This window comes from Tamandua tetradactyla, chromosome 10, assembly GCF_023851605.1.
Source record: "Tamandua tetradactyla isolate mTamTet1 chromosome 10, mTamTet1.pri, whole genome shotgun sequence".
In the NCBI taxonomy this organism is placed as follows: domain Eukaryota; kingdom Metazoa; phylum Chordata; class Mammalia; order Pilosa; family Myrmecophagidae; genus Tamandua; species Tamandua tetradactyla.
Genome location: NC_135336.1, coordinates 24,765,290 through 24,778,174, shown reverse-complemented (window position 1 = coordinate 24,778,174; position 12,885 = coordinate 24,765,290). Strand labels below are relative to the sequence as shown.

The 12,885-nt window shown below is 36.7% G+C and overlaps 1 protein-coding gene across 3 annotated transcripts in view; it reads left to right on the top strand.

The window, feature by feature from the left end:
• Nucleotides 1-12,885, top strand: part of STXBP5L (syntaxin binding protein 5L) — a 437,423-nt gene that overhangs the window by 141,801 nt on the left and 282,737 nt on the right. For all 3 annotated transcript variants that reach the window (XM_077118203.1, XM_077118202.1, XM_077118204.1), the window contains exon 7: nucleotides 3,098-3,161. In XM_077118203.1, coding sequence (XP_076974318.1) covers nucleotides 3,098-3,161 — 64 coding nt within the window. The remainder of the gene's footprint in view (nucleotides 1-3,097; nucleotides 3,162-12,885) is intronic.

The window sequence follows — 12,885 nt, the reverse complement described above, 5'->3', positions numbered from 1 at the left end:
AGAAATTGGAAACACCTATGAACTGTGAAGGCTATTTCCAGGCTAATGAAGGTGGAAGTAAGTAAAAAGGCAATTACAGTATAGTGGGAATATAATGTGCTAATTTCATAAATTCACCTAATATTTGCATGCGATCTCAGAGAATTATCTGTGAAGGAAGTTGTATCTGTGCTGAGATCTGAAGGATGAGTTTCTGTTAGATGAGTGAGGAGTAGTAGAAGAGGAGTAATAGGACTCCAGGCAAAGGAACAGAATGTGTAGAGGCTGGAATGTGAAAGAAAGTTATTTCCATGCACAGAAATTTTAGATAATTCAGTTGATTGGAATTTTTAGGTATGAAGTCTGATGACAAGAATTAAAGCTCAGGAGGTAATCAGGGCATGTAAAATGAATAGCCTTCTAAGCCAATTTGAGATTTTGGACTTTAGGGGAGCTAGATATTGAAGGATTTTGCACAGAGAGTTGAATTTACCAACTTTGCCATTTAGAAAGACTACTACATAATGCAGGAATGAAGAGATGATTAAAAGAGGAAAGACTGAATTATTAATAAAAATCATGGTAGTGGGTATAAATGTGGAGATACACTGGCATATTAACACAAAATTTAGAAGTTAGAAGACTTGGATTGTAGGAGAAGGTAAGAAAAATTGGGAAGAATTAAGGGTGACCCTCAGGTGTTTGGTTTGAAAAGCTATTTATATAATGGTGCTATATAGTGAAAAGGAGATTGGATAGGTTAGGAGTAAAATAACAAATTCAAGTTGAGTTATGTATGTTTATGAGACATTCAAATGGAGTTGGTAGGTAGAATAGTAGGAAGTAGGGTATATGGATCTGTAGGTAATGAGAGAGATCAGAATTTATATGGTATGGTTATTGAAACCATAAGAATAGATGTGATTGTATGTGAGGAGTGTATAAAAAAAGAGGCAGTAAATGGTAGCCAGTGGGCCAATTCGAACTCACAGATATGTTTTGTTTGGCTGTCAGGGTATTTAAATATGTTCTGAATTATTAGTTTCCCATATTTAAAAATTGGTCAAGTAGATTAAAAATTTTGGATTTCCAGCTTTTTTGTAAAAAGAAAATCATCATGAAGCAAATATAGTGTAGCATTCCTGTATGGTGGTAATAACTTAAGGCTGAATATCAACTTTCATTTTATAGGGAGTCAGCTACTATACAGTTTGGTACAGTTCCTTTTGAGCCTGTTTTATTCTTTGCAATATTTTCCTAGCTGCTGTGGTTCTTGAATTTATTACTCTATATGTTGTACAAAAATAGAGGTCATTCTAGGAGAAGTATACCAATATTTAAGATATGTGAAGAGAAATAGTTTCCACAAAGGAGAGTATCAAGAAATCTTTGTGGTGCATGAGAGAAATAAATAAATAAATAGGGATACTTAGAAGAATTATTGGGCATTGTATGGGTGGTTATTACATGAATTTAAGTTCTTTTATAGTCCTATCTAAAGTAATTTTGTGGAATTTATAGAATCTAGGGTCCATGGATGCCATAAAATTTGAAATGTGTGGTAGGTAGTTTTTGGAAGTTTAACGTCAGGGGGAAAGTCAGAAGAAATACACCAAAATGTAATTCAGTTTCCCATACTTAATATGGAGCACTCTTTATGTGAAACATCTTGTGTCTACACTAATTTATCATGGATTACACTTTGGTAAATGTTGGTCCAACTGAACCCAACAGACAGATTCGAGTTTTTGGTTTGCTGGCTATTATTAGTTTGTAGAGGCTAATTGAAAGATAATGTCCCTTTGCAGAGGCATTTACCTCTATAAAGCACTGCGTTTATGTATAAATGATAATATAAACTTGGAAAGGACTGTAAAAGCTTGGTAAACATTTTATGAAGCCCTTTCTAGTTTCTTTTCTTCCTATATATGTCCTAGAATGCAAATAGTAACTCTGATTTCCGATTATCATAACAATCATAATGCATATTTTTTATTGGATACTTACTGTGTTTGAGGCATTACATTAGGTGCTATATATGTATTATTTCTAATCCTTACAATTTGCAGTAGGGTCATTGGCACTATCCCCATTTTGAGAAGATTAGAATGACTCCATTAACAAGATTCATCAATATTTAATAAATATGTATTTACTTCCTCTGCATCCCACAGGGGAATTGGTATCAGTGAATCTGGATTTTCTAATTTGTCACTTTTCTCTGCTTCAAAATAGTTTCTTGAATTTAGATCTTCATTGTTTTCTACAGAAACTTTGATGGCTTTCATTTGTGTTCAAGAAATAGACTAAAACTATGTCAAAGTATTCAGAATTCATCTGCCACAATTATGTCCTTAAGATAAGCTGTGGAAAGTTAAGCAATAATAAATATCTGGTCATATCAGGACATATATTTAACCATGACATAATCATATTCAACAATGATATAATTTGACCTTGGAATTGTTAAAGAAATATGGCAGGCATCAGGATAGGGGAAATTTAAAGCCAGATTGACAAAGCACAGGTACCTTTAACAATATGTGGTTAAACTCCTTATTTGTTATTGCTACTCTATTAGATAAGATAAATAAAACATAAGCAACGAAATAGATTACCCCAGTTTGTCAGTTTTCTGGAAGATGGCTGTCACTAGAGAGAGTTTCTTCCTATGTCAGAGGGAGCATTGTACCTCTCCTAGGGGCAGAATCGGAGGAGAGTTCATGCAGAAGGACATCTTAAATCAGGGATGTGCTTTCTTTGCAATTTGGTTGTAAGAGCAGCAGTATTGTGGCTGTAGAATTGTCTCTCTGTATAAGAGTTCAGTATCAAATTCTGACAGGACCATATCCGGCAATGAACATATCAGATAATGAAGTATCCACCCCACTGTTAGGTGGATCTATTTTCTTAAACTTGATTTTTTTTTTCAAGTCACTCCTACTTTAATAGAGTTAGAGATCAATAAAGTTCAACAACCCAAAATTTAAATGAATCTGAGCAAAAGTCCAGCATATTGGGAGCCTATCCAAAATAATATTAATTTTTATGTTCCAGTCTCTAACTAAGGAGTTTTAAGGTTTAATTTTTAATTGCTTCTTTTGAATTGATTTAACAGATCCACGAAGACTCATCCAGGTCCAGTTGTACATTTAAGTGATAGCCCAAGAGATGAAGGAAAAGTGAGTATTATAATACCATTACACTTGTGTTTGTTTTCCTCATTCTTGAATAAAAATGTTTCATAGAATTAATTCGTACCTAACATCTAGTATAGATCACAACATTTGGTGTAATCTAAAATTAAATTTTGTTGAACGAATGAATAATGACTTAATGAATGAATTCATGTTAATTTCATGTAGAGTTAAAAGTGATTTTATAATTTCATGTAGAGTTAAAAGTGATTATATAATTGTATAATTTTCAGGTAGACCTGTAACATTGTAGAATCACTTTAATGTTCAAATATTCTTTGCTCGAACTTATTATTAATAAGTTAACCAATGCCCCCTGTTAATTCAGTTTTGACAGTGATTAATGACCAAAACTAAATAAAATAAATTAACCAATCTTTTTTTTTTTAGATTTTTTTTATGTGGGCAGGCACTGGGAATCGAACCCGGGTCCTCTGGCATGGCAGGCAAGCATTCTTGCCTGCTGAGCCACCGTGGCCCGCCCAAATTAACAAATCTTGATTTTTTAAACTAGATATTATAAAAAATATTAGCAGATCGCAGAAATAATCTTTATTCATCTACACTATTTAACAGTTTCCTTTGATGGTGAAAAAACAAAGCTGATAACGTGAAAAGGTCTAGTATCACTATCATTATAAATAAAATTTGTCTCTTCAAATGTTGTAATTTTTGGTAATTACTATAGAAAACACTTGAGTAAATTATTTAGTGTTTGGTTCTTAAATTATCTTTAAAGGTTAGAAATTGAATTAGCCTAACTTTAAACCTGAAAGTCATGTCTGCCTGAGGATATTAGAAAAGACATGAGATTCATTCAAATTAATCTCTAAATGCAGTGTAATCCCAATCAGGACCCATTGGAATTTGTTTATTTTTTAAAAATTGACAAGCTAAATTAAAATTTATTGGCAAAGGAAAATATTTAAGAATAACCAAAACAGTTTGAAAAATATATATAGTATAATTTTGACTCAGCAGCTCAAGTAGATAAGTGAATATAAATAGATATTACAGAAATGGTCAAGGTATTTATGGGAGTTTTATATATTTTAGCAAAGATATTTCAGGATATGATAAACTATTGAATAAAGAATCTTTATGCAGATTTAGCATGCAGTGAAGGTTAATCTCTTTAGGTGGAGTTTGGCAACTCCTCAGGGCAAACTGGAGACCTGGAAGCTGTTTCCTTAAGGGAGGCTGGACCTTGTGTAGCTGTCTCCTTAGGGCAGGCTGGAGAGTGGGGGACTGTTTCCTCAGGGCAGGCTAGAAGTGGGAGAAGAGGTGCTGTTTCCTCAGGTAGAGTACTAGAGGTTTATCTAGTAAAAGACTCTACAGAATCCAGGGTGTCATGGTCAGGTTCATGTGTCACCTTTGCCAAGTGGTATTACCTGTTTGTCTGTTTGGGCAAGTGCTGGCTTGTCTGTTGCGATGAGGACATTTCATAGAATTAAATCATGATCATGTCGGCCGCATCCACAGCTGATTCCATTTGTATTCAGCCAAAGGGGAGTGTCTTCTGCAATGAGTGATGCTTAATCTAATCACTGAAAGCCTTATAAGGAGGATTCAGAAGAGACAGGCTCTTCCTGTTTTGGCTGGTGAGCCTCTCCTGTGGAGTTTGTCCAGACCCTCCATTGGAATCGTCGGCTTCACAGCCTGCCCTCCGGATTTTGGACTCTGCATTCCCACGGTCACATGAGACACTTTTATAAATTTTATATTTGCAGTATTCCCTGTTGATTCTGTTTCTCTAGAGAACCCTAACTAATAAACAGGATTCCAATATCCCCACTGCCATCATTATCAACCTATATGTCCCCATCCTAATTTTCATGATTCCATTCTTTTCCATAAATGCTTTTATTTTAACAGCAGACAGCCTGCAAAGTTGAGATTTTAGTTTACATTGTAAATCTGCTACTTGCATAATGAGGGTCTGGGTCTGGTTTTCTGAGATCTCAGTTATGGGACCACAGGAAATAAGATCTTCTTTCTGGGCACACCAGAAACTTTTACATCTTTCATATGGTGCTTACATTGCAAATTTGATGCCTTCAGCTCATCCCTTTCTCTCGTAACTGTACCCAGCAAATCTAAGAACAACCAACTAACGTCTTTATACCTCTTAATTCCACAAAACTCTGTTAAGGTTTCGAAAACACTGTCAACCAGAGCCTTGGTGTGTATAAGTGTACAGTTAGAAGAATCAAATGGTGATGTTTTGCATATCTCTATGGCCAGCTCATGCCATGGAGTGTCAGTGCCAGCTTGATTATTGGGGAAGAGTCATTAGTGCCTTTGAATCTAATAAAAAAAATTACAAAATCCCATTTTTAAGATCCTGTTTCTCAATGACTACTGCCTATACCAAGTCGTATTAGAGGGCTCTAAGGAAGCAGAACCAACAGGAGGTATATGTAAATGTGAGATTTTTAAAAAGTGTCTCATACAGTTGTGCAATACACAAGTCCCGCTTCTGTAGGGAAGGCCACATGCTGACAGATCTGATGAAGCACTTCAATGAATTCCCCAGGAGATGCTGGTTGACTGCAGTGGTGAGAGTGATTCCCTATTCTAACTTCTTTTTTAAAGCTTTCAGCTGATTAAACATCATTAATTGTGGAAGACACACCTGTTGGCTGACTGCAGCTGTAATCAGCCATGGAAGCAATCACTGTGCTGATGATTTAATAAACCAGTCTTCTGGTTTTTCAACCAGCCACAAAATATCCTTGCAGTAATGTTTAGGCCAGTACTTGCTTAACCAGACAACTGGGCACCATCACCTAGCCAAGTTGGCACATGAAAGCAACCATAATAATAGCAAATATAAGCAAATTTTTTTCTTCCTTTCCAGTGTAAGTACTGGAATAAATATTTTTTTATCTTGTTTTGTTGGCTAGGAGTCCAGTACAGTATTGAATAGAATTGTTTTAGTGGGCACTTGATTGTTTCTATTTTCAAATGAATTGCTTGTATATATCTTTGCTTCATTGCTTTTATGAACTTTAAAGTTCTCCATCTATTTCCATTATTCTAAGAGTTTAAGTTTATTAGTGGTATTGAATTTCATTGAATGCTTTCCCCTTTTTTTTGTTTACAAAGCAGCCTATTAATGAAATTTTATTGAGATATAGTCACAAACCATACAATCCATCTAAAGTATATAATCGGTGGTTAACAGTATCATGACATAGTTGTGGATTCATCACCATGATCATTTTAGAACATTTGCATTACTCCAGAAGAAGAATAAAAGGAAAAAGAAAACCCCAAACATCCCAAACCCCTTACCCTTATTGTCCACTAATAGCACTCTGCCCAGTTTTAAGATTTACAATAGAGATAGGTTAACTAAGACAGTTATCCATTCAAACACAGGTAACAGACATTTTTTTTCAATATAATTATATTAGCATAATCGAAGATCAGGGCTACTGGATTATAGCTCAGCAACTTCAGGTATTTTCTTCTGATTATTCTAAAACACTAGATAGTAAAAAATGTTGATATAATGAGTCAGTAGTCATAATCACTTGTTAATTCCTAATTTTTCAGTTACGTCTTCTCCTTCTCATTTGATCTGTCTCTCAGTCTTCAGGGATACCTGGGCAATGACCATTTTAACTTTTTTGTACTGGTAAATAACCTTGAGTTTATGGGATAGAATAATAAAACTGGCTGATATTCTTGGAGACACTGGTACCTCTAGTTTCAGGGCTTATCTGGCATAAGATCAATCTGGTAGTCTTATGTTTTTGAAAAAATAAGCTTACTAAGAAAACCTTTTATAGAGATTTAGATAGAGCCAAGAACACTTCCTATGGTTTTTAGAAATACTGTTAGAGAGAGCTTGGCATACCATGGTACTCTGCAATATCTGCCTGAAGCTATATAATAGTAACCTCCAGAAGGATCTTGTTCTGGTTTGCTAGCTGCAAGCTAGCAAATGAGTGTTCTTTCTTTAAACCAACTCTACAAATAAATTCACTACCTTCCAGAACACTGGAAAAGAATGGCTTTTAAAAAGGGGAATTTAAATTCACTACCTTCCAGAACACTGGAAAAGAATGGCTTTTAAAAAGGGGAATTTAATAAGTTGCTAATGTACAGTTCTAAGGCTGAGAAAATGTCCCCATTAAACAAGTCTATAGAAATGTCCAATCACAGGCATCCAGGAAAAGATATCTTGATTCAAGAAGGCTGATGAAGTTCAGGGTTTCTCTCCCAAGTGGAAAGGTACACTGTGAACATGGTCAGGGTTTCTCTCTTATCTGGAAAGGCACGTGGTGAACACAGCGCCATCTGCTAGCCTTCTCTCCTAGCTTCCTGTTTCATGAAGCTCCCCGGGAGACATTTTCCTTTTTCATCTCCAAAGGTCACTGGCTGGTAGACTCTCTGCTTCTTGTGGCTATGTCATTCTCTGCTCTCTCAGAAATAGCTCACTTTCTCCAAAATATTTCCTCTTTTACAGGATTCCAGTAAAACTAATCAAGACCCACCCAAATGGGTGGAGACACGCCTCTACTTAATCCAGTTTAACAACCACTCGATGAAATCACATCTCCAGGGAGATGACCTAATTACAGTTTCAAATATACAATACTAAATAGGCATTAGAAGAAACAGCTGCCTTTACAAAATGGGATTAGGATGAAAACATGGCTTTTCTAGGGTACATTATTTTCAAACCGACACAGACCTCTTGACTCTGTTTGAAATCTTTTAGGCACTGAAAATTTGTTTTATTTCTTTTTACCCTTTTGGTCAAGAGCGCATTCCCAATCCCATGATGCCAGGGCCAGGCTCATCCCTGGACATCCATGTCCCATGTTGCTGGGAGTCATGTCTCACACTGGGTAGGAAGGTAGTGAATTTATTTGTAGAGTTGGTTTAAAGAGAGAACACTCATCTGAACAACGAATGAGGCTCTCTAGGGCGACTCTTTGGCATAATTCCATGCAGGCCTAGCTTCACCATTGAGGAAATAATTTTCATAAGGGCAGTCCTCAAGATTGAGGGCTCAACTCATTAAATTGGGAGTTCCTAATGCTGAGAGAATATCAGGGATTCCCCAATTGGGGAAGTTTAACAGTTTCACATTTTTCCCAGCCTCTCAAGAGGACTTTGCAAATACTTTTTAATTTTCTGCCCCAAATACCCTAGAATGTATCTGGCTGTTACAGTAACCTTTATAGAATAATAAGATCTCATTCCCTTTTCTGGGTTCTATGTAATTAGATTGTTTAAATAACCTGACTGGGCAGATTAAATTAGACACTATGCTACAGAAGATTTAAATTGAACCAAATAAACAGAAGTTAAAGTTTTAAAATATAGACAATATCATTCTTTACCCTGTTATCTGATTTACCTTAGTCCGAACCAAGTCTCTTTCGTTCATATCTGTAATTGAAGTCTGATCTCTTTTTCAGCTTCTTTTTAGCAGTTGCTGTATGGAGTAATGCTCATTTTCAAGGGACAGAACTCCAACTGAGGCTCAGGTTTCATACAGATAACCAATGTTCCAGGGAACTGCCCATTTATACACAAAGAGCACAGCATCTCAGAATTTAGAGATAGCAGATAAAAATCAGGAATCAGATAAAAATCAGGAATAAATGTGACTTCTTTTGAGCTTAAAATCTAGTAACTCTTTAATGAGCCTTATTTGAACATTTTGTATTCCTTAATTGTCAGTTGCCCAATCTCTGAACATTTTCTATTCCCTGATCACCTATGCACTTGAATTCAGTTCTAGTTTACTCATTATAGTTAGTTTATACTAATGAGGCCATAAATTATTTGTCCTTTTATTTCTCTTATTTACTCAATACAGTGTCCTTAAAGGCCCTTCACCTAGTTGCATGCCACATGACTTCATTCCTTCCTGCAGCTGCTGAACATTCCAACATATGTATGCACCATGGTTCACCCTTATATTCATCAGTCATTGTACCCTTAGGCCACCTTCATCCTTTGCAAATTGTGAATAACACTGCCAGAACATGCAAATGCCTATTCATGTTCCTGCTTTCAGTTCTTCCAAATCTCTGTCAAATAATGGGTTGCAGGATTACGTGGCAACCCTATACTTAGCCTCCTATGGAACCACCACATTGCCCTCCAGAGGGGCTGCGCCATTCTACTTCCCTACCAACAGTGATAGGCTTATCTCTCTTTCCATATCTTCTCCAGCACCTGTATCCTTCTGTTTGTTTTTTAAAGTTTTGTTCACATCCCATGCAATCCATCATAAGTGTACAATCCATGGTTCCCACTATAATCAGTTATGCATTCACCATCACAGTCTATATTAGAACATTTCCTTTGTTCTGCCAAGAAAGAAGAGGAGAAAAGCAAAAGAGAAATAATAACAAGAAGAATCCCATATAGCTCCCATTTATCTCTCTTTTATTGACATTTAGTTTTGGTATACTGCCTTTGTTACACTTAGTGAAAGGCACTACAGTATTACTGTTAATCATAGACCCTACTTTACATTAATTATATTTTTCCGACATACCATACCATTTTTAACACCCTGCAGTGATGACATTCGATTGTCCTCCCTCAAGTAAAAAATTTCTTGTATTTTTACATTTAATCACCGACATTGTCCACTCTCAGTTTTGCTATGCTACACAGTCGCAGTTTTTATCCTCTATCTTTCCTTCTGGTGTCATACATGCCCTTAGCCTTCCTCTTTCAACCATACTCTCATTCAGCTTTGCTCATTATACTTAAAATATTGTGCAACCATCACATGGTCTAGTGCTATGCATTTATGGATCTTTACAATCAATCCTGTTGAACATTCTGTACTCCTTCAGCATCAAGTACCCAAACTCTGCCTTCTTTCAGTCTCCTTATAATCTGTTGTTTTAGTTTGTAAACTGCCAGAATGCAATATAATAGAACTGGAATGACATTTAAAAGGGGAATTTAATAAGTTACAAGTTCACAGTTCTAAGACTATGAAAATGTCCAAGTTAAGGAATCAGCAAGAAGTTACCTTCACTCAAGAAAGGATGTTGCTGTCCAGAACATCTCTATCATCTGAAAAGTCACATGGCTGGCATCTGCTGGGGTCTTTAGGTTCTGGACAGCTGTCTCAGTTGGGACAGCACACGGAAATTTCTCTCCTCATTTCATAAGGCTTCCCCAGAGGTGCCTTCCTTCTGTATCTCCATAAGTCTCTGGCTCTGGTCTTTGTTGCTTCTGTGGGCTCTGTTGGTTCTAAAGCGTTTTCCAAAAGGGTTCCCTTTAAAGAGTTTCTAGTAAGCAACCCAACCTTGAATGGGTGGAGACACATCTCCATAGAAATCATCTAATCAAAAGTTACCACCCACAGCTGAAGATTTATTTCTGCACTCTTCTCCAAACTTCTCTCTCCTGTCTTTTCTATCTTCCTGTACCACTCATTTTAGTATTTCTTGTATAGGAGGTCTCTTGTTCATGAACTTTCTCAGTGTCTATTTATCGGTAAATATTTTAAGCTCTCAGTAATTTTTGAGAATTTTTCTGGATATGGAATTCTTGGTTGGAAGTTTTTCTCTTTCAGTATCTTAAATATGTTATACCACTGTCTTCTTACCTCCATTGTTTTTGCTGAGAAATCCACACTTATTCTTATTGAGGTTACCTTGTATGTGATGGAGTACTTTTCTCATGCTCCTTTCAGAATTCTTTCTTTGTCTTTGACATTTGTTGATTTGATTAGTGAGTGCCTTGGAGTAGGTCTATTTTGATCTATTCTCTTTGGTGTATGCTACACTTTTTGGACCTGTAATTTTATGTTTTTCATGAGCGCTGGAAATTTTTCAGTAATTTTTTTCTCCATTATTCTTTCTCCCCTTTTTCTTTTTTGTTCTTCTGGAATACCAAGTAACCTGTATATGCATGTGCTTTATGTTGTCATTCAATTCCCTGAGACCCTGCTCAAATTTTTCCATTCTTTTTGCTATCTTTCTTCTGACTCTTCAAGTCTGCTGTTGTAGGTCTCCATTGTGTGTTTCAACTTTTCTATTGAGCCTTATGTTCTTCCATTTATTTTTTTTAATTTTTGAGTTCTTCTGTATGAACATTTATATCCTTCATTTCTTTTGCCACATTTTCCTTTAATTCATTGATTTGTTAGAAGGTTTGTTTGAACATCTTTATTTGTTTCAACTTCTGTATCTCAGTTGAAGTGTTAGTTTGTCCCTTTGGTTGGGTAATATCTTCGCGCTTCTTAGTATGTTTCATGATTATTTTGCTTATGTCTAGGCGTCTGATTTTCTTGCTTAGTTTATTCTCAAGGTCATTTTCTCTCTTTTGTCTAGAATCTTCTTGTTGGTTGCCTTTTTCTCTATCTATTCTTCTCACTTACCTGTCAGTTGTCATGCTAGTTCTGTCCCCTAGTCTCCCTCCCCCATCTCACAATCTTCCTTCCTCATCAGCCTGCCTCAAGGATGAGGTATAAGCATTGGGCACCAGAGCAAGATCTTTGTGGATAAAACAAGTCTTCTGGCTCCCAGTAATGCTCTCGGTCCATTAGACCTAGGATTGTTTTAGGGTATCTCTTTAACAGTTGGGTCATGCATATTTCTCAGCCAAAACAAGGTCAGATTCCTGTACAGGGCATCTAGACAGCCTCCAGTGGGCCTGGGATAGGGTCTGGAAAGTCTCTGAACAACCCTTTAGTTCACTTGCCCTTTCTGGTCTGCCTAGCAGATGGTACCATTCAGTATCTTAATTGTTCTCAGAAGCTGTTTGGCTGTTTGCCACAGAGCCCAGGCTACGTCTGATTGCGCATGGCTGAAACTGGTGTGTGTGTGTGGGGGATTCCTGTGCCCTTACTTTGCTGACCAAATCTGGCTCAATGTGGGGCGTGTCCCCCACTTTATTTGTTGCAGAAGACTCCCACAACTGTCCCAGTTCTCAGTTGTCCCCCAGGCAAGGGTCAGGCTGCTTGCTGCTTTTTCCCTCAGGAGTGGGGGAAAGGCTTTTGGACCTAGAGCTGGAAATACAATCTCTGTCCACATTTTCCCAGGCCTTGAAATGTCCTCCCCCGTCCCTCTGGTTTCCATATCATGGGGATCTTTCTCACTGCTGTGGGAGAACTTATATTCTGTGTTCCCAGTAGGAGGGGTCCCAGCTGCTATTTCTCTCTCCTTCCCACACTGGTAAGACTGAGTGATAGGGAGGCAGGAGAGGACTGGCTGGTCTGGGATGGAAGGTTCCTACAAAATATTTTCTCTTTCTTGAATTCAACATTTGTTGTTTCCTTCTCTAGTCTATATCTTCCTCCAGAGTTCTGAATAATTCAGAATTGTCCTTTTTTTCATTGAAAACAGTAACCGTTTATGTCACCATGTTGAAGATGTCACCTCTATTGAATGCTTTTTTCTACATGTATTGTGGATAATTATTCTTTAATTTGTTAATTTGGTGGTATACACAAATAGATTTTCTAATTTTAAACATCTTTGCATTTCTGGGATAAACTCAACTTGGAAGGGAAAAGCTTTGTTTAGAGCCGTGTTGGTGAAATAAAAGAAAGAACAAACTTACTTAAGTTAAGATTCCTTATAGGGTCACAGAATCGAAAGAGAGACCGCCCTTCCTCCAAGACATTTACTAAAGAAACCGCACATTAATCAAATATAAGAGGGTGTTCTTTAACTGAGAGATGCCTGAATTTGTACATATTGTATACACCTCC